Source organism: Sorex araneus, chromosome 3, assembly GCF_027595985.1.
Source record: "Sorex araneus isolate mSorAra2 chromosome 3, mSorAra2.pri, whole genome shotgun sequence".
NCBI classification, from domain to species: Eukaryota; Metazoa; Chordata; class Mammalia; order Eulipotyphla; family Soricidae; genus Sorex; species Sorex araneus.
Genome location: NC_073304.1, coordinates 147,140,985 through 147,165,268, shown reverse-complemented (window position 1 = coordinate 147,165,268; position 24,284 = coordinate 147,140,985). Strand labels below are relative to the sequence as shown.

Sequence of the window (24,284 nt, the reverse complement as noted above, 5' to 3'; positions counted from 1 at the left end):
CAGTCTCAACAGAATCAAAGGCCTTCTTTAAATTGATGAACGTTAGATGGAGCGGCATCTTGAACTTTCGTGAAACTTCAATGAGTTTGGTCACTGTGTGGATATGGTTGATTGTGCTGAATTCTTTTTGAAACCCAGCTTGCTCGCATGGTTGTCCTTCGTCTAGTATTCTGCCAATCCTATTCAGGTCAGGATGACTCAAGTGAACAACTTGTAGACAATGGAAAACAAGCAGATTGGGCGATAGTTGCTGATGTCATGGATGTCTCCCTTCTTGTACAACAGAATGGTCCTGCTGGTTTTCCACTGTGACAGAACCTTGCATACAGACAGGTAGTGTGTGAAGAGCCGAACCAGTGTATTGACGAGTACTGGCAGCAGATTCTTCAGGTGTTTGGGTCTGACCTTGTCTGGACCGGGTGCTGTATGAGTCTTTAGAAATGGTGTGCCAGATTTCGGAGGGAGGACGTTGGGAATGACATATCCATCCTGCAGAATTTGGTATGCATGCAGGTGGATGTGGCTGTCAAAGAGATCCGAGTAGAAGTTGTGAATAATCTTCTCCATTGCCCTCATGGAACATGTGGATAGATCCATCTGGATGTCGGAGGGCAGTCATTTTGGTCTTGTAGTTGGTGAAGGATAGGCGAGCGTTGTGAATACTTTTCCCGGCTTCTGCCACATCGGCCAACCCTGCTGCTCTTCTCTCTTTGAGGTCTTCTTTTATCACTTCTCTGCACAACTTTGTGAGTTTGGACGTTATCTTGTGATTGCCTGAGTCTTGTGTCAAACCACGTTGGCAAATGAGCTTGAGAGTTTCCAAAGACAGGTGTCTGTTTGTGGCTTTCCCACTCTCGCCATTCCTTGTGCAGTCATGGTGTGCTGAACCAGTTGATTGTATTCCTCGTTGATGTTGAATCAGTCATGACGGCATCTTCCTATGTTGCCGCAATAGGGCCAAAGAGCTCCCACTTGGTGTTTATTCTGGGAGTTGTCTTCTTAAACTTAAACTTTGCAGTGCTTTCCTCCCACTCTGTGAAGTAGAATTTTGCATGAAGGAGATGGTGGTTTGATCCTGTTTGGAATTTTGGGACAACAGTGAAGGTCAGGCAAAACCTTCGATTGAATATGATGTGGTCGATGTTGTTGTGGAACTGTCCACCAGGAGACTCCCATGTCCAACGTTTAGATTCAGCCTTCTGAAACTATGGGTTACCATGGATGGTCTTGGTCGACATGATGAACTCAGTCTTTCACCCTGTTCATTCCATTCTAGGCCATGGGTCTCAAAGTGGAGTTCTTAGGGTAACTTTCTCAGTCCTATCTTGGCATTAAAATCACCGACAATGATCTTGTAGAAGGTGTGGTCTTCTTTATAGAACTTCTCCAGCTCCATGTCGAACTTCTCAATTTCTTTTTCATCGTAGTTGGATGGTGGTGCATAGACAATGAAGATAGGAACTGCCAGCAGTGAGCCACATCTATTCAAGCATAATTGTCCGATTCGGGTTGTTAGGCATTTGAATGAATCAATGCTCATGGCCAAGTTCGTGTTGACAAGGACACTGATGTCACCAATGCCTCTGTTTTCTCATTTTCTGAGTAAAGGTTCTTCTCCAGTGTCAAAAATGGCGTGACATGATCCATGCTTTCTCATTTCAGTCAGACCAATGATATTGTAAATACTTGATTTTCTGTGCTTGCATCATGGTCCTCAATGGATGCTTCCAATGCCAGCGTATGTGCGTTGAAAGTGCAGTCAGTTTAGTCCTTTGTTTTGGCAGTCTAGTTCATCCCTGAGATTTTATTAGCCTCTCTTTGCTCATCCTTCTTAACGCTGCTGTATTGGGGGCTCTTTTGTTGTCAGGCAAATGGGGCCCATTGTTGTTACTGTTTATGGCATATCAAATATGCCACAAGTAACTTGCCAGGCTCTGCCATGTGGGTGGGGTACTCTCGGTAGCTTGCTGGGCTCTCCGAGAGGGATGGAGGCTTTTAGGGCGGCCTCCAATTGCCCCTACAGGTGTTCTCATGGTTCACGCCATATTTGAACCCCATCAAATATGAGTGCAGAAATTATGGAAAATGGGTATTAAGTGTGTCCAGAAAGTGGTCTGGAGCGTGGCAGTGGCTGGGTAGTGGAGGTAGTGGAGGTTGGCTGATGAGGTATTTATCTTCAGTGCCACCCTTGAGAATGTCATGCGATGACTGGAATGGGAAGGAATGGGAGTGAAGATAGACAGCCAGCAACTACACCACCTCCACTTCCCTGATGACATCGTTATAATATCACCAAACAATAGCCAAGCGGTACAAATGCTGGCCGACTTCAACCATGAGTGTGGAAAGGTCAGACTGCAGAGGAATCTCACCAAAACAATGTTCATTAAAAACCAACTAGTTCCTGATGTACCATTTGCTCACAATGGAACAAACACCTCCGAATGCAGCAGTTATCTGTACCTGGGTCGAGAACTGAACATGAGAAACAACTTGGCACCAGAACTGCGCAGGAGGAAGAGAGCAGCGTAGAACGCCTTCAAGAGCATCAAAGAAGTGGTTAAGAGGATGAAGGACCACCGCCTCCGGGCACATCTTTTCAATTCCACCGTTCTTCCTGCACTAACATATGCCTCAGAGACCTGGGCCCAATGCAAACAGCATGAGAACGCTATTCGGGTATCCCAAAGAAGAATCGAAAGAGCTATGCTAGGAGTATCACGTCTCACTCAAGTGAGAGAAGGAATCCAGAGTTCTGACCTCCATTTATGATCAAGAATCAGGGACGCTGTCTCATTTGCCAAGGTGTCAAAAATCAGATGCGCCGGACATGTAATGTGATTCAGAGAGGACTGCTGGACGAGAGCTGTTACTGACTGGATTCCACGCGATGTCAAAAGACCGCGTGGCTGCCCACCTATGAGATGGTCAGACTTCTTCATCAAAATCCTGAACGAACAGTTTGAGGTTCTTCGTGTTTCTGGAGTGAACAGATATTATTGGACTACACTAGCATGCAAAAGGGACAAATGGAGACGTTACTGGCGCCCGCTCAAGCAAATCAAAGATCAATGGGATGACAAATGATTTAAGTGTCTATATATATACAAATATATTATATATAAAACATATAATATATATACAAATATACATTAAAAATATACCTGGGTCTCATTCCCCTGACCCTGAAAGACCTCCAATGCAGCATCATTGGGAAGGATGAGTATAGAGAGCCTTTTAAAATCTCAGGGCTAGAACTAATGGAGACATTACTGAGACCACTCGAGAAATTCAACGATCAAAGGGATGATGATGATGATATGCAAATTTGTATATATATATATATAAATATATTAGTCTATATGATTTGTTGCCTACTGTCTGAACTCCATCAAATATTGTGTGGTAATTATGGAAAATGGGTAGGAAGTGTCTTATAATGTGTCCCAGAAAGCATGGCAGCGGTTGGGTAGTTGGGGTCGGCTGCCAGGGCCGGGTCCCTTCGGGCAGGGAGGGTTCTCACCTGCCCCCCCCTGGGACACCCCAAGTGAAAACAGCCTGGCATGGTGTCCAGTGGCATGGCTATGAGGGCCTCATTTTTTACTTCCATCTGGGAGGAGCAGCCATTGAAATCTGGAGGGTGGCCAATGAGGAGATTATCTGGTGCCGGCAGGGTGTGGCAAGATGTAACTTATGGGTGTGATCACTGGGTCACTGGAGATTGGGGAATAGCAGGCAGAGGATCTCTGCTTCCGGGCCTGTTGAGTCCAGAGTTCAAGATCACAAGGTTCAGCATTATCTGGGTACCATGGGACTTTATTCATGCGTGAGGCTCGGCCAGGGCATCTGGAAAGCGGCCTAGAGCATGGCAACAGTTAGGTAGTAGAGTTCGGCTGCCAGAGCTGCCAGAGCTGGGCCCCTTGGGGTGGGGAAGGTTCTTACCCGCCCCCCCCCACCCGTGCCCTGAGTGAAAACAGCCTGGCACGGAGTCCTAATGTCAAATGTAATAATTAAACTGTATAAATCCTCTCCTCCTACGAGAGATCAGGATATGGCTGTTTGATAAAGTTATCCAGATCTAGAACTGAAGAAAGATGCTTCTTCTCTACAGATGTCAAAAAATCAGGAGAATAAATAACTAAACATCTAATAAAAAGTCTAGAGTCATAGACGTTAAAAAAGAGGAGTCTGAAGATTTGGTTGGCATATAGGAGAAAAGGTATTAATTAATCGAGAGAGATGACAGAACTCCAAATATGGAATTTAATATAATATACAAGATTTTGAAGTGTACAAAATTAACCAGAATAGACATTTGCAATAGACAAGTGAGCTGTATATTCAAGAGTTTCCAGTGCCAACAATAATATGTACATTACCTGGTGTTTCTCTTCCTTCAGAATAATGTAATTGGTGCTGTGGTGATATAGCATAAAAGAACAAAATGCATACTTTGCATATGGGAGCCCCAGGTTTGATCCCTGGGCACCATATTCTCCATTGAGTATTGCTGTGAGTGACCCCCAGGCATTGAGATGGGAGTATCTCCCAAGCACTGCTGAGGTGTAGCAACAAAATCAAACCAAATAAAACAAGTAATACAGTTGATGAACATTACTTAGAATTTCTGCACATGATTTCTGAAGTAGCTTGCTCTGTGTCAAAATTTAATGAATAATTTGTACAATTTATGTTGCAGTTATATGTTTTGCTTGATTTTATTTGAGCTCTCACAGGAAAAAGTCATAAAAACCAGTCACTATTGTTACATAAGAGTGACATTCAGGAACATCCGCCAGAAATATATCAAACAATAGCACCTCTGGAGCTTCATGTAGGCACCTGGTATACAACCACACCTGGAGGAAATCGGATTGCCACCAAAGGATTAGAAAGATTGTCAGATTTGACCCCATACTTATCCTTTCAGGCCACCGACCCTACCAATGGAATGGTATGACAAACTATTGTGTAGAGCAATATGTTGTAAATCATTCGTTTTAAATAGCACATGGGAGATTGTTGAGTAGTAGATGAATAGGTGGAGGGTCAGAGGAAGGGGGGTGGGAGGATGGGTGAATGATGTATGATTGGATAGATGGATGAGTGGATGGATGATTGGATGGATGGATGGATGGATGGATGGATGGATGGATGGATGGATGGATGGATGGATGGATGGATGTGAGGTTTTCACTCATGATTATGTAACAAAAATGAAAAGCACATCAGTTATGAGGTCAGTCAGCCATACTCCAACATTCACTCTGGCACTTACTGAGGGCTGAACTTTCACAAAGACTATTTTCTGATCTATAAAAAGGAGACATTATTGCCTGTCTCCCCCTATTAGAGTAAGGTTTTGATCAATAAAATGCAACAAAGCCTTTTCTTATGCATAAAATGAATTTGATAGTGTTCAGTTGGACTTACAAATAAGAGCACTTCTGGGCAGGAGCAATAGTATAGCAGGTAAGGACGACCCGGATTCAATCCCCAGCATCCCATATGGTTCCCCAAACACCACCATGAGTAATTTCTGAGTGTAGAGCCAACAGTAACCCCCGATCATCTCTGGTTGTGACCCAAAAAAGCAAAACAAAACAAATAAGTGCACTTTAAGTAGACGTGGGATTAACCACCTGGCTAACGGGTTATTCCTTGGCTTTGTCTGTTTCAGGTTATGACAACTCGAGAAGATAAAGTGATCATTGTTGAAAAAAAAGATGGTACTCGCATAGTGGATCATGCTGATGGCACCAGAATTACAACCTTTTATCAAGTTTATGAAGAGCAGATTGTTTCCTTAGATGGCCAAGAAACAAGTACATTTTATTGTCTAAATAGTTGATGATACTTTATATCTTTAGAATAAGATAAGCAAGAACCTCACTGATATTTAAATATACATGCATAAAAATTACTTTTTAAAGAGTTTATTCATACATGAATAGTTCAATGATACTTGGGTAGTTCAAAGCAGGGCCTTGGGTAAAGGGTTCATAGTCTTTTGAGGGGACTGAAGATGTGGAAATTTTACCACACACGTTGGTGCTCAGGGTTTACTCCTAGTGTGTTCAAGGATCACTCCTGGCGATACTAAGGGATCTATAAGTGGTTCTGGGAATTGAGCCAGGGGCAGTTGCATGCAAGGAACATGCCTTAACTCCTATATTGTCTCTCAGCCCTGAAGCTTTTTTAAATTTTAAACTGTCACAAGGGATCTCACACACTAGGGCTATCAAGATTGTCTGGGAACTTGCTGTGGTTTCTGGAAATTAAGTTTGTAGTCTTGTGTTTTCCTGGAACACTGAGACAACCTCCAGGTTCCCTGTTGTGCCCTTTTCCGTTTCCGCTGTTGAAAATGGTCATACTGGGGACTGGAGCGATAGCACAGTGGATAGGGCATTTGCCTTGCACATGCTGACCCAGGTTCGATTCCCAGCATCCCATATGATCCCCTGAGCACCCAAAAGAAAACAAAAAGAAAAAAAAAGGTAATACTACCTTTTCCATTTTCCCCAAACATATTGTGTGGATTGGCAGCAACTAAAAGTTAATAGTCAAGTTTCAGTGGTTCCGGACATTTGAACTATTGTCTTTGATCTTTAAGGAATCTAATTTACATAAGGTCATCACCTCATTGGGCTATTAAATTCTTTTCTATTGTTTAATGTTTGGTTGGTTTCTGTTGCTTTCAGTTTTATTTATGTATATTAAGGAACCATGATTTATAAGGTTATTCATGATTGACTTTCAGATGTGGCAGTGATCCATCACCAATTCCTTCACCAGTATCAACTTCTCCCCACCAGTGTCCCCAATTTTCTTTCCAACCCCTTCCCTTCTCTGTGGTCCATATCCTACTGCAAACCAATTGTCAGTTTCTGTTGCCGGTAGGCATTTGTAATTCCTCTAGTATGTTTCTTTATATCATAAATAGGAAAAAGAGTGTTCTGTGCCTGTTCCTCTCCCTCTTGACTCAGCAGGAAACTCTCCAAATCTATCCATGTAGCAGCAAATTGCATCATTGCACCTTTTCTTAACAGCCAAGTTGGGGCCTGGAGCCATAGCACAGCGGGTAGGGCCTTTGCCTTGCACACGGCCGGCCCAAGTTCGATTTCCAGCATTCTGTATGATCCCCCGAGCACCACCAGGAGTAATTCCTGAGTTCAGAGCCAGAAGTAACACCTGAGCATCGCCGGGTGTGACTCAAAAAAGAAAAAAAATAGCCAAGTTGTATTTTATTGACTATATATATGATCCACAGTTACCTCCCCTCATCTATTCCTGGACACTGGGTTGTCTTAAGAGTTCAGCTAATGAGAATAGTGCTGCAATGAACACCGGAGTGCAAACATTTTTTCGTAAAGATGTTTTTTGGGCCCTGAGTGTAGATACAAAGAAGTAGAATTATTAGATTACGTGGAAGCTCAATTTCTGTTTTTTTGAGAAGTGCCCATATTGTTTTCCCAAAAGGTTAGTTGACATTCCCACCAGCAGTGAATGAGGGTCCCTTTCTCCACATCCACATCAGCACTGGTTGGTTGTGTTTTTTCTGATGTGGGCCAGCCTCTGTGGTGTGAAGTGACAGCTCATTGTTGTCTTGATGTGCTGTAGATGATTGGTGATGCAAAACATTTTTCCATATGCCTTTGGAAGTTTGCATGTCTTTTTCTGGGACATTTCTATTCTTCTATTTCCTCCATTTTTATGGGATTTGTTTGGTTTTTTAATTTTTGTAAATTATTACCAATATTTTGGATATTAACCCTTTATCAGATGAGTTATGGACAAGGTCCTTTAATTATGAGTCCTTTAACTTGTTGTGAGAAAGATGATGTGAGACAAATGCAAGCTGTCATTGGTAATTGGCTGGAATCTCTTTTATCACTCTCCGTTAAACAAGGTTTTTAAAGAAAAAGCATTCCCTCACTCCCCACCCCAACCACCACATTTTACTGGCAGTTTTTTGGATGTGTTAAATGATTCATTATCAAATTAAGTATAATACAGTTAACAAGTGAGTGGGAAAGAAGGAACTTTCCTATTTCAGTCATTAAAATGAAAATTAAAAGATTCAGTTGAGAGGGTGCATTTTAAATTTCTTCTAAATTAATGGGGCCAGTGCCACAGTACAGTGGGTAAGGTAGGGAGCTTGCTTTGCATGTGGTCAATGCAGGTTTGTTTCTTATCCCTTATGGTCCCCACTGATGGCTGAGTGCAGAGCCAGGAGTAAGCCCTCTGCATCACTGGGTGTGGCTCTCCACGCCCCCCCAAATCAAATTTATACTAAAGTTGAGAATCTCATAATATATGATGCATTAATGAAGGGTAGTTAGAGATAGATGAGGGAGGTTCTTACACCTTTGCACAAGAGTATAGATGCAGGTGTTCTATTCACTCTAGATTACCACATTGAAAGACATAAACATGCATTATATTTAGGTTAGAAAAATTAAGTGTGGTATATTTTTATAAAGAAATTGTACATTGCGTTCTTAAAAATTGAGATGCACAAATATACACTCCACACAGTGTATATATCGAAGTGGCTGAGGGTTACAAAAGAGGGAGTAAATGATACAGTGCAGGACCTATAGCCTATACAAATTTAAAGTGCACAAAATGCTGCATGTTGTTTTCAGTACCTCTATATATAAAAGCATAAAAATGTATTGTGAGAAATGAAAATAAACTTAAATATTATCTAATACTTCTATTCATCTTTAAAATATTGATGCACATGTAGTAAAAGATTGCCCAGTGTAAATTTTAATAGGTGAAGGTCAGAGTACTTAAATTGTATTTTGTAATTTTCTGAATGCTTCTCAAACTAATAAGTAATGAGGACAATGTAATGTACTAATGAAGTAAGAGGATCTAGTCTGGAAAAATTATTCAGAGATGGCAGGAGAGTAGTCCACTCTAAATCTGCATGGGGTTTGGTTCTATTTCAGCAGACAATGACAAACTCAGCATTCTGAGGCATCTCTCCCAACGCGTATGTCCTAGTAGATCTACTCACTTGCATTTTCTTGCAGTAGGAAGTTCACAAACTATCGCATGAAGATAGAAAATGAACATTATGCCACTATCATCACCAACTGTGAGGATAGCAGCTGCTGTGCCACTTTTGGAGATGGGACATCTGTGATTGCAAAACCTCAGGGAACATACCAGGTAGGTCGGGGGAGAGATAAGGAGTGCCAAGGTACCAGGGAGGGCTGGGGCAGCAAGCTTTCCTGCCACCTGGACCCTAGTCACTCTGATCTCACTAGATCTCAAAACACATTTCTTAGTCCCTTTTTATCTTCTTTTTACTATTTGTTTCATGAAAACATTGTTCTGATTGCTTTACAGTGCCCTGGTACTCTTGGATCAAGGTTATAAACCAAAATGTATGTACTTGAGGGTCTTTTTTGTGGATCACACTGTGTTAGTGGCACTCGTGTGGCTTCCCCCTTCCCAACACCTCTGTGCTCGTTCTCTCTTCAGATCTCCCTCCCTCCCTTAATCCACTCTCCATGGCATGGGAGGGATCATAAAGTCCTTCTTTAAGGGTCCCAGGAGCACAGTTTGCCCAGCCAAAGTGAAGCTCTGTTCCCTACATAAGCTCACTAACATCTACTTTTCAGGAATCTTTCATTTTAAAATCTGTTTCCAAATACCTGCAGCTGGTCCTCTACTCATTGCCATTGGCAAGCTTGCTCACCAGCACGACACAGGGGACCATGAGAATGTATTTTAAATGTACAAAAATGTCTAAAAAGAGAGGTGAAATCTAAGATGGCCACTGTTGCGTCTTGTCAGCAAGAGGACACACCAAGGCATGGGAAAGGAAATGGCCATAATAATTGTTTTTCTCTGTGGCAGTAATGGGTCATGGATGGAGGAGGGGTCATTCACCAAGCTGGAGGGTTTAATACAAGTGGACAACTGATTGTATCTGTTCTTACTGGTCATTGGAAGGGCTTTGTGTTTTCTGATGCGTGCTATGAGAAATGGTGAGATGATCCAGGCCTAAAACCTCGCTTCTCCTGTAATAGAATCACTGTGGGCTACCGTGAAGAACTAGAGCAAGGCAACTCCTAGCAGGGACACTCTTTGGGCAGCTGTGCCATGAGTGGAGGGGTCATTTCTGGATGATGCAGTGGACAATATATGGTGCCGGTGATCGAACCCAGGTTGGGTGTGTGCAAGGTCTCAGAGTCTCTCAATATTGAGACCAAGGCTTGATTGGGCCCTGTCATCTTTTCTTGTGTACTGATCCATGCCTGCTCTCCATGGATCCTTGTTGAAGTATCCACCCAATATCCAGGGCTCGTTTCCAGAGCCTCAGGACGTAGTAGACCCTTGCCCAGCCGGTTTCTAACCTAGAACTGTGGGGGACGGGAATGTGCTTCCATAGCAGCAACGTTCTGGGGAACAAATTTCCGCCTCCCATCCAGGCCTGGTATCGAAGGCTCTGTCCCGGAGCTGCAGCCACATTAGTGTCAGCGAGTTATTCTTCCCCTCAATACCCCATAAGAGCTATAAGTTATCCTCCTAAGATGAACTTTCACTAGGGCAGCTTAACCACCAGAAACACATTAGGCCAATAAATTATTAACCCCACCTCAATGAATACTGCACCAAAAACACAATAGTAACAGTGAGTGTGAAGGGCTAAACCACACAGGTCACAATGGTAAAGCAATGCAAAAGCCCACCAAGCTTAGTTAGTTAAGAGACTAGCCCAGAAGACCCCAACAGTAATAAAGCACTAGACAACCTCTCTGACAAGGAATTTAGAAGGGAGATACTGAGGATGCATAGGGAGCTAAAAGAAGCAATGGAATGCACCACCAATAAAATGCAAGAGGATTTGAAAGTAGAAATGCTGAAAGTGCAAACAAAATTACAAACGGAAATGTCAGATCTGAAAAACCTGGTAGGCGAATTGAAAAACATAGTGGAAGGCCTCAGCAGCAGAGTAACAGCTACTGAGGACAAAATCAGTGAGCTCAAAGATGAAATGCAGAGGCTCTCCAGAAAAGAGCAGAAAAGGGAAAATATTTTCTTTTCACAATCTGCAAACAGATGTCAAGAGAAGTCCGAATGAAGCCAAGAGGAATAACATAAGAATTACTGGAAAACCCTCCACGATGTTGAAGTTAATGGTATCTTCAAAGATGACATGCCACTGGCCAAGCAAGTGAAAACAGAGATAAACAAGTGGGACTATCTTAACCTAAGAATCTTCTGCACCTCAAAAGAAACAGTAACCAAAATACAAAGACAATCTACAGAATGGGAAAGGATATTCACCAATATCCATCCGATATGGGGTTGATATCACAGATATACAAGGCACTGGTTTCTTTTCTCCACAAGAAGAAAACTGCCAACCCCATCAAAAAATGGGGTGATGAAATGAAGAAACTTTCTCAAAGAAAAAATCTGAATGGCTATATGGCGCAGGAGAAAATGCTCTACATCATAAATCATCAGGGAGATGCGAATCAAAACAACGAGAAATCATCTCACAACACAGAGACTGGCCCACATCCAAAAGAACAAAAGCAAGCAGTGTTGGTATGGATGTAGGGATAAAGGGACTCTCCTTCACTGCTGGTGGAATGCCGACTGGTTCAGCCCTTTTGGAAAACAGTATGGTCGATTTTCAAAAAATTAGAAATTGTGCTCCCACTTGACCCAGCAATACCACTACTGGGAATATATCCCGGAGAGGTAAAAAAAAGTATAGTCAAAAATGGTATCTGCACTTGTATGTTCATTGCTGCACTGTTTACAATAGCCAAAATCTGGAGAAAAAAAAACCCGAGTGCCTAAGAACAAATGAGATGACTGTTAAAGAAACTTTGGTACATCTACACTATGGAATACTATGTAGCTGTTAAGAAAGATGAAGTCATGAGATTTGCATATATGTGGATCAACATGGAAAGTATCATGTTAAGTGAAATGAGTCAGAAAGAGAGGGACAGACATAGAAAGATTGCACTCATCTCTGGAATATAAAGTAACAGAGTGGGAGACTAACATCCAAGAGTAGTAGAGATAAGGACCAGGAGTTCTGCTCCACGTCTCGGAAACTGCCCTCACATGCTGGAGGAAAAAGGCATCTCAGATAGAGAAGTGAACACCAAGTAAAGGATGTTGGGAGGACCCATTAGGGTTGAAAGATGAGTGCCAAAAGTAGACCATAGACCAAATATGATGGTCGCTCAATACCTCCATTGCAAACTACAACACCCCAAAAGAGAGAGGGAGCAAAAGGGAATGCCCCTGCCACAGAGGCGGGTGGGGTGGTGGAGTCAGGATGGGAGTGGGTGGGAGGGATGCTGGGACCATGGTGAAAAATGGGCACTGGTGGTGGAAAATGGCACTGGTGGAGGGATGGGTACTCTATCATTGTATGACTTAAATGCAAGCACAAAAGTTTGTAAGCCTGTAACTATACCTCATGGTGATGAAAGAGAAAGAAAGAAAAGAAAGAAAGAAAGAAAGAAAGAAAGAAAGAAAGAAAGAAAGAAAGAAAGAAAAGAAAGAAAGAAAGAAAGAAAGAGAGAGAGAGAGAGAGAGAGAGAGAGGGAGGGAGGGAGGGAGGGAGGGAGGGAGGGAGGGAGGGAGGGAGAAAGAAAGAAGAAAGAAAGAAAGAAAGAAAGAAAGAAAGAAAGAAAAGAAAGAAAGAAAGAAAGAAAGAAAGAAAGAAAGAAAGAGAGAGAGAGAAGGAAGAAAGAGAGAAGAGAGAAAAGGGAGAAAGAAAAGAAAGAAAGAAAGAAAAGAAAGAAAGAAAGAAAGAAAGAAAGAAAGAAAGAAAGAAAGAAAGAAAGAAAGAAAGGAAGGAAGAAAGAAAGAGAAAGGGAGAAAGAAAAGAAAGACAGAAAGGAAGAAAGAGAGAAAGGGAGAAAGACAGAAAGGTGAGAAAGGGGAGAAAGAAAAGAAAGAAAGAAAGAAAGAAAGAAAGGAAAGAAAGAAAGAAAGAAAGAAAGAAAGAAAGAAAGAAAGAAAGAAAGAAAGAAAGAAAGAAAGAAAGAAAGAAAGGAGGAAGGAAGGAAGGAAGGAAGGAAGGAAGGAAGGAAGGAAGGAAGGAAGGAAGGAAGGAAGAAGGAAAGAAGAAGAAAGAAAGAAAGAAAGAAAAGAAAGAAAGAAAGAAAGAGAAAGAAAGAAAGAAAGAAGAAAAGAAAGAAAGAAAGAAAGAAAGAAAGAAAGAAAGAAAGAAAGAAGGAGAGAAGGAGAGAAGGAGAGAGAAGGAAGGAAGGAAGGAAGGAAGGAAGAAGGAAGGAAAGGAAGGAAGGAAGGAGGGAGGGAGGGAGGGAGGGAGGGGAGGGAGGGAGGGAGGGAGGGAGGGAGGGAGGGAAGGGAGGGAGGGAGGGAGGGAGGGAGGGAGGGAGGGAGGGAGGGAGGAGGGAGGGAGGGAGGGAGGGAGGAAGGAAGGAAGGAAGGAAGGAAGAAGGAAGGAAGGAAGGAAGGAAGGAAGGAAGGAGGAAGGAAGGAAGGAAGGAAGGAAGGAAGGAAGGAAGGAAGGAAGGAAGGAAGGAAGGAAGGAGGAAGGAAGGAAGGAAGGAAGGAAGGAAGGAAGGAAGGAAGGACCTTAAATAATGGGGGAAAAAAAATTGGAGTCCCAGAGAGACAGGAAGAAAACCCTGATCAAAGAAGAAACTGTCAAAGACATCATTGCTAGAACATTCCCAGAGCTGAAGAGCACATATGACCACATTCATGAGGCCCGAAGGGTACCAGCTAGAAGAAATCTAAATAAAAATACCCCAGGACACATCCTGATCAAAATGACAAAAACTTTAGATGAGACAAAATTCTGAAATCGGCAAGATCAAAGAAAGAAATTGCATATAGGAGCATCTTTAAGATTGACAGCCAACTTAATCTGATGAAACCCTCAGGACCCGAAGACTGTGGTGGGATACAGTGAAATAAAAAACTCAACAAATAAATGCCTCACCAAAAATACATTATCCAGCTAGACTTTCATTCATAACAGAAGGAACAACACACAGTTTCACAGACAAACAACAGCTCAGGAACTTCATAGACTCAAAACCATGCTTACAAGAACCACTAAAAGGACTACTTTAAGACAAGACAAGCCCCTCAAATACACCAAATTTCAGCAGAAAGATGGAACAATTATCTCTCTCAATGTCAATGGGCTAAACCAATTAAAAAGACAGAGTGGCAGAATGTATCAGAAAATTGAACCCAATGTTCTATGGCCTGCAAGAAACACATCTCAACAGTCAGAGCTAACACAGACTCAAAGTCAAAGGCTGGAAAACAATCCTACAGGCAAACAACTCCCATGTAAAAGCTGGGTTGGCCATTCTGGTATTAGACCACATTGATTTCAGACTGAAGAAGGTCACAAGAGAGAGTGGAGGTCATTTCTTATTGATCAAGGGACCTGTACAGCAGGGAAAAATTACACTGCTAGATGTATATGCACCTAAGGAGGGACCAGAAAACTACTTAAAATAACTACTCATAGATTTGAAGAAAGATATCAATAGCATCACAATACTAGTGGGAGATTCAATAGCAGCACAATACTAGTGGGAGATTTCAACACCACTTTATCACCTCTCGATAGATCAACCAGACTCGAGCAGGGACATACTTTATCTGAGGGAAGAAATGGAAGAAAGGGGCTTAGTAGATATATACAGGATACTTCATCCTCAGAAAACTGAATACACATTCTTCTCAAGTGTGCATGGGACATTCTCCAAGATAGACCCCATGCTGAGCCACAAAACATACCTCCATAAAATTAAGAAGATAGAGATTGTATCACCGATATTCTCAGACCATGATGCACTGAAAATAGAAGTAAATCATGCTCAGAGAAAATCAAATCAAATACCTGTAAATTAAACAGTCCACTATTGAACAATGAGTGATTTAGAGAGGAAATCAAAAGATTCCTGGAAATGAATGAAAATGACGACACAAGTTACCAAAACTTATGGGACATGGCAAAAGCTGTGTTAAGAAGAACATTTATAGCTCTACAAGCATTCCTCAGGAAGGAAGAGCAATTCCACATAAATAACTTAACGTCACAGCTTAAGAGCTTGAGAATGACCAACAAAAGAAGCCCAATCCGAACAGGAGGAAGGAAATATTGAAACTTAGAGCAGAAATTAATGACATGAAAACCCAAAAATTAATCCAACAAATCAATGAAACCAAGAGCTGGTTCTTGGAGAAAATAAACAAGATAAATAACCTCTAGCAAGACTTACAAAGAAAGGGAGAGAGAAAACCCTAATAAGATGAATCAGAAATGAAAAGGGGGACATCATAACAGAAACTACAGAAATTCAAAAGATCCTCAGGGATTACTTTGAGAAGCTTTATGCCGCAAAGCAAGAAAATTCGAGGAAATGGATAAATTCCCGGATTTCTATAGCCTTCCAGGGATGAACCAAGAAATCCTGGAATGCCTGAACAGACCTATCACCATCAAGGAAATTGTAATGGTAATAGAAAGTCTCCCCGAGCAAAAAGGAATGCCCTGCCACAGAGGCGAGTGGGGGGAAGGGGAACAGGGTAAGGATACCGGGAGGGATGCTGGGACCATTGGAGGTGGAAAATGAGCACTGATAGAGGGATCAATACTTGACCATTATATGACTGAAATATAAGCATGGAAGTTTCTAAGTTTGTAACTGTACCTAATTGTACCTCATGGTGATTCACTAATTTTTAAAAAAAAAAGCTAAAAAAAATAAAAATAAAAAGTCTACCAAGGCACGAAAGTCCTGGCCCAGATGGATTCACTAGTGAATTCTTCCAAAACTTTAAAGAGGACTTACTCCCAATTCTTTTTAAGCATTTCCAGGAAATTGAAGTATCAGAAATACTTCCAAACAGTTTCTATGAAGCAAATATCACCCTGATACCAAATGCAGACAGAGATTCCACAAAGAAATAGAATTACAAGCCTATATCCCTGATGAATACAGCCACAAAGATCCTCAACAAAATACTAGCAAACAGAATCCAACAACTCATCAAAAAGATCATACACCATGACCAAGTAGAATTAATCCCAGGGATGCAAGGATGGTTTAACATTCGCAAGTCAATCAACATAATTCATCATATCAATAAAAGAAATAGCATTATATAAAAAGAAAATGCAGAGAAAGCATTTGACAAGATCCAGCACCCATTTATAATGAAAACTCTCAGCAAAATGGGCATCGAAGGAACTTTCCTCAATATAATCAAAGCCATCTACCACAAGCCCACGGCAAACATCATTCTCAAAGGAGAAAAAAACTAAAAGCCTTCCTTCTAAGATCAGGCACAAGACAAGGTTGCCCGCTTCACCACTCCTATTCAATATGGAAGTACTGGCCATAGCTGTTAGGCAAGAAAAAGATACAAGGGCATACAAATAGGACAGGAAGAGGTCAAGCTATCACTATTTGCAGACGATATGATACTATATTTAGAAAACCCTAAAGACTCTACAGAAAAGCTCCTAGAAACAATTGGTCGATAAAGTAAAATGGCAGGCTACAAGATCAACACCCCAAAATCCATAACTTTCTTACATACAAATAACGAGAAAAGAGAAAGACATTAAAAAAATCCCATTCACAATTGTACCTCAGAAAATCAAGTACCTTGGAATCAGCTTAACCAAAGATGTTAAGGACCTATACAAGGAAAATTACAAAATACTACTTCAAAAAATAAAAGAGGACACTAGGAAATAGAGACACATCCCCTGCTCATGGATAGGGAGGATTAACATTATCAAAATGGCAATACTGCCCAAAGCACTATACAAATGTAATGCAATCCCTATCAGGATACCCATGACATTTTTCTTTTTCTTTCTTTTTTAAAAAAATTTTATTGAATCACCATGAGATAGTTACAAGCTTTCATGTTTGGATTACAATCACACAATGATCAAACACCCATCTCTCCACCAGTGAGCATTCCCCACCACCAATATCCCCAGTGTACCCCCCCTTTCCCACCCTCCCCCTGTCTTCATGGCAGACAGTATTCCCCATAATCCCTCTCTACTTTTGGGCATCATGGCTTGCAACAGACACTGAGAGGTCACCATGTTTGGTCCATTATCTGTTTTCGGCACACATCTCCCATCTCAACTGATTTCTCCAGCCATAATTTTCTTATGATCCCTTCTCTATTACAGCTGCCTTCTCCCCTCTGCTCATGAAGCAGGCTTCCAGCTATGGGGCAATCCTCCTGGCCCTTGTATTTACTGTCCTTGGGTGGCAGCCTCATGTGATGTTATTCTATACTTCACAAATGAGTGCAGTCCTTCTATGTCTGTCCCTCTTTTTCTGACTCATTTCACTTAACATGATACCCTCCATGTCTATCCATTTATAAGAAAATTTCATGACTTCATCTCTCCTCACATTTGCATAGTATTCCATTGTGTTGATGTACTAAATCTCTTTAACCAGTCATCTGTTCTAGGGCACTCAGGTTGTTTTCATATTTTGGCTATTGTGAACAGTGCTGCAATGAACATATAGGTACAGATGTCATTTCTACTCTGCTTTTCTGCACCCTCAGGGTATATTCCCAGAAGTGGTATTGTAGGGTTATATTGAAAGTTCTTCAATTTCTAGATTTTGAAGGACTATCCATATTGTTTTCCAAAAAGGCTGGACTAGTCAGCATTCCCACCAACAGTGAAAGAGCATCCCTTTTCCCCCACACCCACACTAGCACTGATTGTTTTTATTCTTTTGAATGTGTGCCAGTCTCTGTGGTGTGAGATGGTATCTCATTGTTGTTTGGGTGGCATCACCTACCCCAACTTCAAACTCTACTACAGAGCAGTAGTAATTAAAACAGCATGGTATTCAGCTAGAAATAGACTTGTAGACCAATAGAACAGCTTTGAATATCCTGTCACAGATCCCCAAATATATGGCCACTTAATCTTTGACAAAGGAGCAAGAAATGTGAAGTGGAACCAGAAAAGTCTCTTCAACAAGTGGTGCTGGAAAAACTACTTACAAAACAAAATGAACTCTGTCTAATGCCAGGCACAAAAGTCAGATCAAAGTGGGTTAAAGACCTCAATATCAGACATGAATCCATAAGGTACATAGAGAAAAATTTAGGCAGAACCCTCCATGATATTGAAGCTAAAAGCATCTTTAAGGATGAAACAGCACTGACCATGCAAGTGGAAGTAAATATAAACAAATAGGACTACATCAAATTAAGAAGCTTCTGCACTTCAAAAGAAACAGTGACCAAAATACAGAAGGAGCCCACAGAATGGGAAAGAATATTTACCCAATACCCATCTGATAAGGGATATACAAGATATACAATATCCAGGATGTCCAGGATATACAAGACACTAGTAGAATTATACAAGAAAAAACCCTCCAACCCCATCAAAAATTGGGGAGAAGAAATGAACAGAAGTTTCCTCAAAAAAATACAAATGACCAAAAGGAACATGAAAAAATGCTCCACATCGCTAGTCATCAGGGAGGTGCAAATCAAAACAACAATGAGATATCATCTCACACCACAGAGACTGGCACACATTCAAAAGAACAAAAGCAACCAGTGCTGGCGTGAATGTGAGGGAAAAGGGATGCTCTTTCACTGTTGGTGGGAATGCCAACTGGTCCAGCCTTTCTGGAAAACAATATGGACAGTCTTTCAAAAGCTAGAAACTGAGCTTCCATATGACCCCGCAATACCACTTCTGGGACTATGTCCCGAAAGTGCAAAAAAGCACAGTAGAAATGACATCTGTACTTATATGTTCATTGCAACTGTTCACAATAGCCAAAATCTGGAAACAACCCGAGTGCCCTAAAACAGATGACTGGTTAAAGAAACTTTGGTACATCTACACAATGGAATACTATGCAGCTGTTAGGAGAAATGAAGTCATGAAATTTGCTTATAAATGGATAGACATGGAGAGTATCGTGCTAAGTGAAATGAGTCAGAAAGAGAGGGACAGACATAGAAGGACTGCACTCATCTGTGGAGTATAGAATAATAGACTAGGAGTCTAACACCCAAGAATAGTAGTAATAAGTACCAGGAGGTTGACTCCATGGCTTGGAGGCTGGTCTCTCATTCTGGGCAACTCAGAGAAGGTAAAATGTGGTCAGAGGTCATGTGGGGGAAAGGTGATGCGTGCCGAATGTGGACTAGAGACTGAACACAATGGCCACTCAACACCTTTATTGCAAACCACAACACCTAATCAGAGAGAGAGAACAAAGGGGAATACCCTGCCATAGTGGCAGTGTGGGGTGGGAGGAGACGGGACTGGGGAGGGTGGGAGGGATGCTGGGTTTACTGGTGGTGGAGAATGGGCACTGGTGAAGAGATGGGTTCTTGAACTTTGTATGGGCAAAACATGTGCACAAAAATGTATAAATCTGTAACTGTACCCTCACGGTGATTCACTAATTTAAAAAAATGTAAAAAAATAATAAAAATTTAAAAAAATATGTTGGTTGTTAATATAAGAGAAAGAACTATAGAGATGAATATATATGTATATATCTCATGGCCTTATATATACATATATATGACTGATGGATTTTTTATTTATTTAAGCACTTTGAACATGGCATGTCACTGCCTTCTGAAGTCCATTGTTTTGTATATGCTTGTGTGCAGGGGTGTGTGTGTGTGTGTGTGTGTGTGTGTGTGTGAGAGAGAGAGAGAGAGAGAGAGAGAGAAAGAGAGAGCAAAGGGAAGAAGGGGAGGGGGAAGGAGAGTGGAGGGAAGAACTCTCAGGGACCAGCAACATCAGTTTTGATCTAGCTGGAGGGTTCAATACAAACTGAAAGTCTCACCTACGTCATGGTGACCTTGAAAACCAGTGCCCTCTTGTCATCATAGTAGTGACAATTAAGCAGGTCAGCAGCCACTGAAAAAGGAAGATTAGATTTCAGGTTCCCCCAAAGCTCCATCCCTCAAATCTGCAATTATTTTTGAAGTTTATTGATATTCTGTGAGTTTATTGATATTATTGCATGTATAGATTGTTTTCATCAAATGTAGGGTTTTAAGCAAGGATTTCTTCAAATATTTTTATAACATTCTCATTCTTTTCCTTGGATTCTTAATGTCTAACTATTACTCTAAGTGCTGGAGTCCCCAAGTCTCTGAGACGCTGTTCATTTTTCTATTGTTTTTACCACTTTCTTTCTCAGAGATGGCTAATCTGTTGATTTAGGACATCAAGTTTGCTTATTCTTTATTCATCCAGCTCAGATTTGATGTTAACTGCATTATGAATTGTACATTTCCAGTAATCTGTTTTAAGATTCCGATTGTCTATCCAATTTTTAAAATAGTTCCTATTTATTAATATTTCTACCTGTTGAGTTGTCATTCTCATACTTCGTTTCAGTTCATTGCATGTGTTATTTTTCCTTTACATATTCTATCAGCTCACTTACCTTGTTTGTTTAGTAAGTGCAGAGTCTGGATTTTCTTGAGGGAAATATTGATTGATAGCTTCTCCATTATCCTCTGATTATACAAAAATTCTGAAATAGTTCAATCCACAGAGACAGCAGATCAGTGAATACAGAGGGCAAGGGACAAGAACGATGTAGAGTGACTGCTAGTGACATCAGGGTTGAATGATGATGAAACATTTTCATCAGATTTCTAATGATGAAAACATTCTTGAATTAGAACTAATAGTGGCACAAGTTTTTGAGCATACTAACATTCACTGAATGTGTACTTTAAAGTGATTTTAGTTGTGGTATGTTAAGCATATCATTAAAAAATAAAAGGAACCTACCTACTTGAGTGAGAAGTCATTACCTCCTGAAAATATTTGCATTCAGCACATCATATAAAGGGTTGATACCCAGGATACATAAAATACTCACAAAAATAAATTTTAAAAATTTAAAGACCCTATCAAAATGGGGAAAAGAAATGAACAGACACTTCTTAGAGGGAGACAGGCAGATAGCCAGTCAGTACGTGGGAAAAAAAAACAAACTCATCATCACTTATCATTAGAAAAATTCAAATCAAGACAACAATGAGATGTCATCTTACACAAGTGAGAATGGCACTTATCGAAAACTGTAGGAACAATCTATGTTGGTGGAGATGTGTTGATTAAAAAACAAACAACAACAACAAACACTGCAACTGGCAGTGTTGTCTGATTCAAACCCTGTGAGAAACAGTATCAAAAATCCACAATAAACTTAAAATTGAATGGCCACATAACCCAGCAATTCCATTTTTGGGCATCTGCTCCCAGGACTTAAAAACAATTCATTCAAAATAACATATGCAAACCATTATTCATTGTTGCATTTAGCACAATGGCTAAGATGTTGAATCAACCTAGGTATCCAACCACAGATGAGTGGATTATAAAGATGTGGTATATCTACACACTGGAATACTATGCAGCTGCTAGGAACAATGAAATCATGCAATTTTCTGCAGCCTGGAAAATCTTCCAGTTCCCAGTCTGGAACTGGAAGATATCATGCTGAGTGAAGTAAGTCAGAAGAAAGACAAATACAGGATGACCTCACTTATCTGTGGTAGATAAAACAACTGGATGAAGAAATATATTGTAGAAAAGGGAGATGCCTAGATCACACTTCACCCCAGAATTTAGAAAAGAAGGACAGAGAAGGAAAGAAATCAAGGCGGAAGGAAGAGGGGCGAGGGCTTCACTTACCCTGGTGATAAGGGATAGTAGTATAGCTAGATATCCGAACACGGACCCAAACACTGAAAACATGAGATCTAAGCTGCAACCACTGGAACTTTGGAATGTTCCTGTCAAGGTGACAGGCAGAAGGTGGCAGAATGTGTGTGTGTGTGTGTGTGTGTGTGTGTGGTGTGGGGGGGAGGGGCGGTAGTAGTAAGGAACACTGGTGGAGGGACGTTGACACTGGTGTTGAAATATTATATGCCTAGAGCTCAACTGTCACTAACTTTGTAAGTCATGGTTCTTTAATTAAATTAAAATTCATTTGAAAAAGTTTTTTAAAACACTTTTTAAAAAGTCATTACTCAAAAATTATAACTAGAGGACTTGTGTCAGTCACCAGGGAAATGAATCCAAGGTTTTCTTCATTCAAGGCACATACAAGCCAGTATGTGCCCTATAAGTTTGATCCTCTTACAGATGCTTTTAGCCAATGGTGTTAAGTGTTTCCAAACGTTTCTAATACGTCCATGTATGTTTGTAGCAGTAAAAATGTGTTACGATTCATTAAGAGAACACAAGACTATTATTTGGAAAAGATATTTGAATACATAAAGTCTAAGGACGTGTAAAGGTGCAGCTTAATTAGTTTGCTTTTCGGAGGGGGCGGGTGGGGTGGTGGGAAAGTGATTGGAACATACTTTGATGCTCAGGGACTCCTCTGCTCTGCACTCAGGAATTGCTCCTGGTGGTGCTCAGGGGACCACATGGGGTGCCAGAGATTGAACCCATGCAGGGCAAGTGCCCTACCCACTGTACTACCTCTCTGACCCTCAGTTTGCCTTTTTATCCATATTGTATAAACCTTAAGTCTACTCTTTCTTTCTTTTTTTTTATAATTAAATTAAATCTATTTTATTGAAACCATTCTAAGGCTAAGGATCTGCTTCATTTTGTTTTTCTCTTACAAGATAAATTTTACAATAAATCCTTAGTCAAAATCCTTTGGGGTCTCTCCCATAGTCAAGCCACATTAGGTAATGTATTCACTGCAAATTATTATTCTTTTTTTAAATTTTTTATGATTTTTTAAATTTTATCACCGTGTGGAAATTTACAAAGTTCTCAGGTTTATGTCTCAGTTATACAATATTAAAACACCATCCCTTCACCAGTGCCCATATTCCACCACCAAAATCCCCAGTATACCCCCCGCCCCCGCCCCCCACCCCCAACTGTATAACTGATGAATTTCACTTCATTTTCTCTTTACCTTGATTACTCTTTCTTTCTTGCATAATGTTTTCTTCCTAGAAACACAGTTTGTGACTAGGATCTATGAATATTTTTCCTTTGTCAAGTCAACCAGATTTATAGTATTTCTCTTTTTCTGCACTTCTTCCAGGTGTTACCTCCAAACACAGGCTGTCTTCTTATTGATAAAGATTGTTCAGCTATATATTCCCATGAATCAAACAGTGATATATACCATGCTGTCCCCAAAACTGATGAACTGAGATCTAGCAGATACATTATGAAACATACATCACAAGTTATCTGTCAGGTACTGGATCCTGAGGGAAACACATTTCAGGTAAAGTACAACCTTAGCATGGAAAGACATGCTGTAACTTTGCTTTTGAGATATTTCACATTAAAGTATGCCCATTAAATTATTTACCTTCCATACTTTTAAAATTTGTATTTATTTTGGGGTTTGGTCCACACTCAGCTGTACTCGGGGCTTGATCTTGACTCTGCCTCAGGGGTCACACCTGGCAGACTCAGGGATGTAGAGGATCAAATCTGGGTTGGCTGTGTGCAAGGCAAGAGCCCAACTGACTGTACTGTCATTTCCCCCCCAACCTCTCATAGTTTATGATGTTTTTTTTACTTAATGCAAATATTTTGAAGAAACTATAATGCATAATAAGAGCTTTCATTTGAAAGTATACTACAAGCTCTTTGCAAGCCCAATAATTGAGATTATAGACATGCGAAAGCCAAATAATTTTTAAATGGGAATATTAGTAGACATATATAATAAATGCCATCAAAATGGTGATGAGGTAGGGGTGGTCGAGTAGGGGGGGTACAGATAATGGTGGAGGAAAGTGGAAACTCTGGTGAAGGGTGTGATGTTGGAACATTATCTGCTTGAAACACAAGTGCTCCCTAGACTGTAATGCAGATGCCATCCAGGCTAATCACTCGTTTTTTTGGTTGATATTTTTCTGCAGCACCCACTTCAGTGGTCTGCAGAGAGAAACACACCCCTTGGAGACACCCAGGGCATCTCTAGACAGCACTCATGGCTAGTAGATTTCCTCTTGTGATATTTCTTTTTTTTAATGTTTCTCTCTGCAGTATAGATGAGTCCATGGATCCTCATTTCATTTTATGTTTGTTTGGGGGCCACACCTGATGATGTTCAGGGTTTATTTCCAGCTCTATTCTCAGGAACTGCTCCTAATGAGGCTCCAGGGGCCTCATGAGATGCTGGGGATTGAACCTGGGTTGGCCACTTGCAAGGCAGGTGCCCTAACTGCTATATTATTGCTCCATCCCAGAG

General features: G+C 40.8%; 1 protein-coding gene across 1 annotated transcript in view; it reads left to right on the top strand.

The window, feature by feature from the left end:
• SPAG17 (sperm associated antigen 17) overlaps nt 1–24,284 on the top strand; it is a 317,179-nt gene that overhangs the window by 238,613 nt on the left and 54,282 nt on the right. The window contains exons 29-33 of the mRNA XM_055132151.1: nt 4,737–4,954; nt 5,681–5,825; nt 7,074–7,121; nt 9,065–9,183; nt 23,118–23,306. Of these exons, the coding sequence (XP_054988126.1) occupies nt 4,737–4,954; nt 5,681–5,825; nt 7,074–7,121; nt 9,065–9,183; nt 23,118–23,306 (719 nt within the window). The remainder of the gene's footprint in view (nt 1–4,736; nt 4,955–5,680; nt 5,826–7,073; nt 7,122–9,064; nt 9,184–23,117; nt 23,307–24,284) is intronic.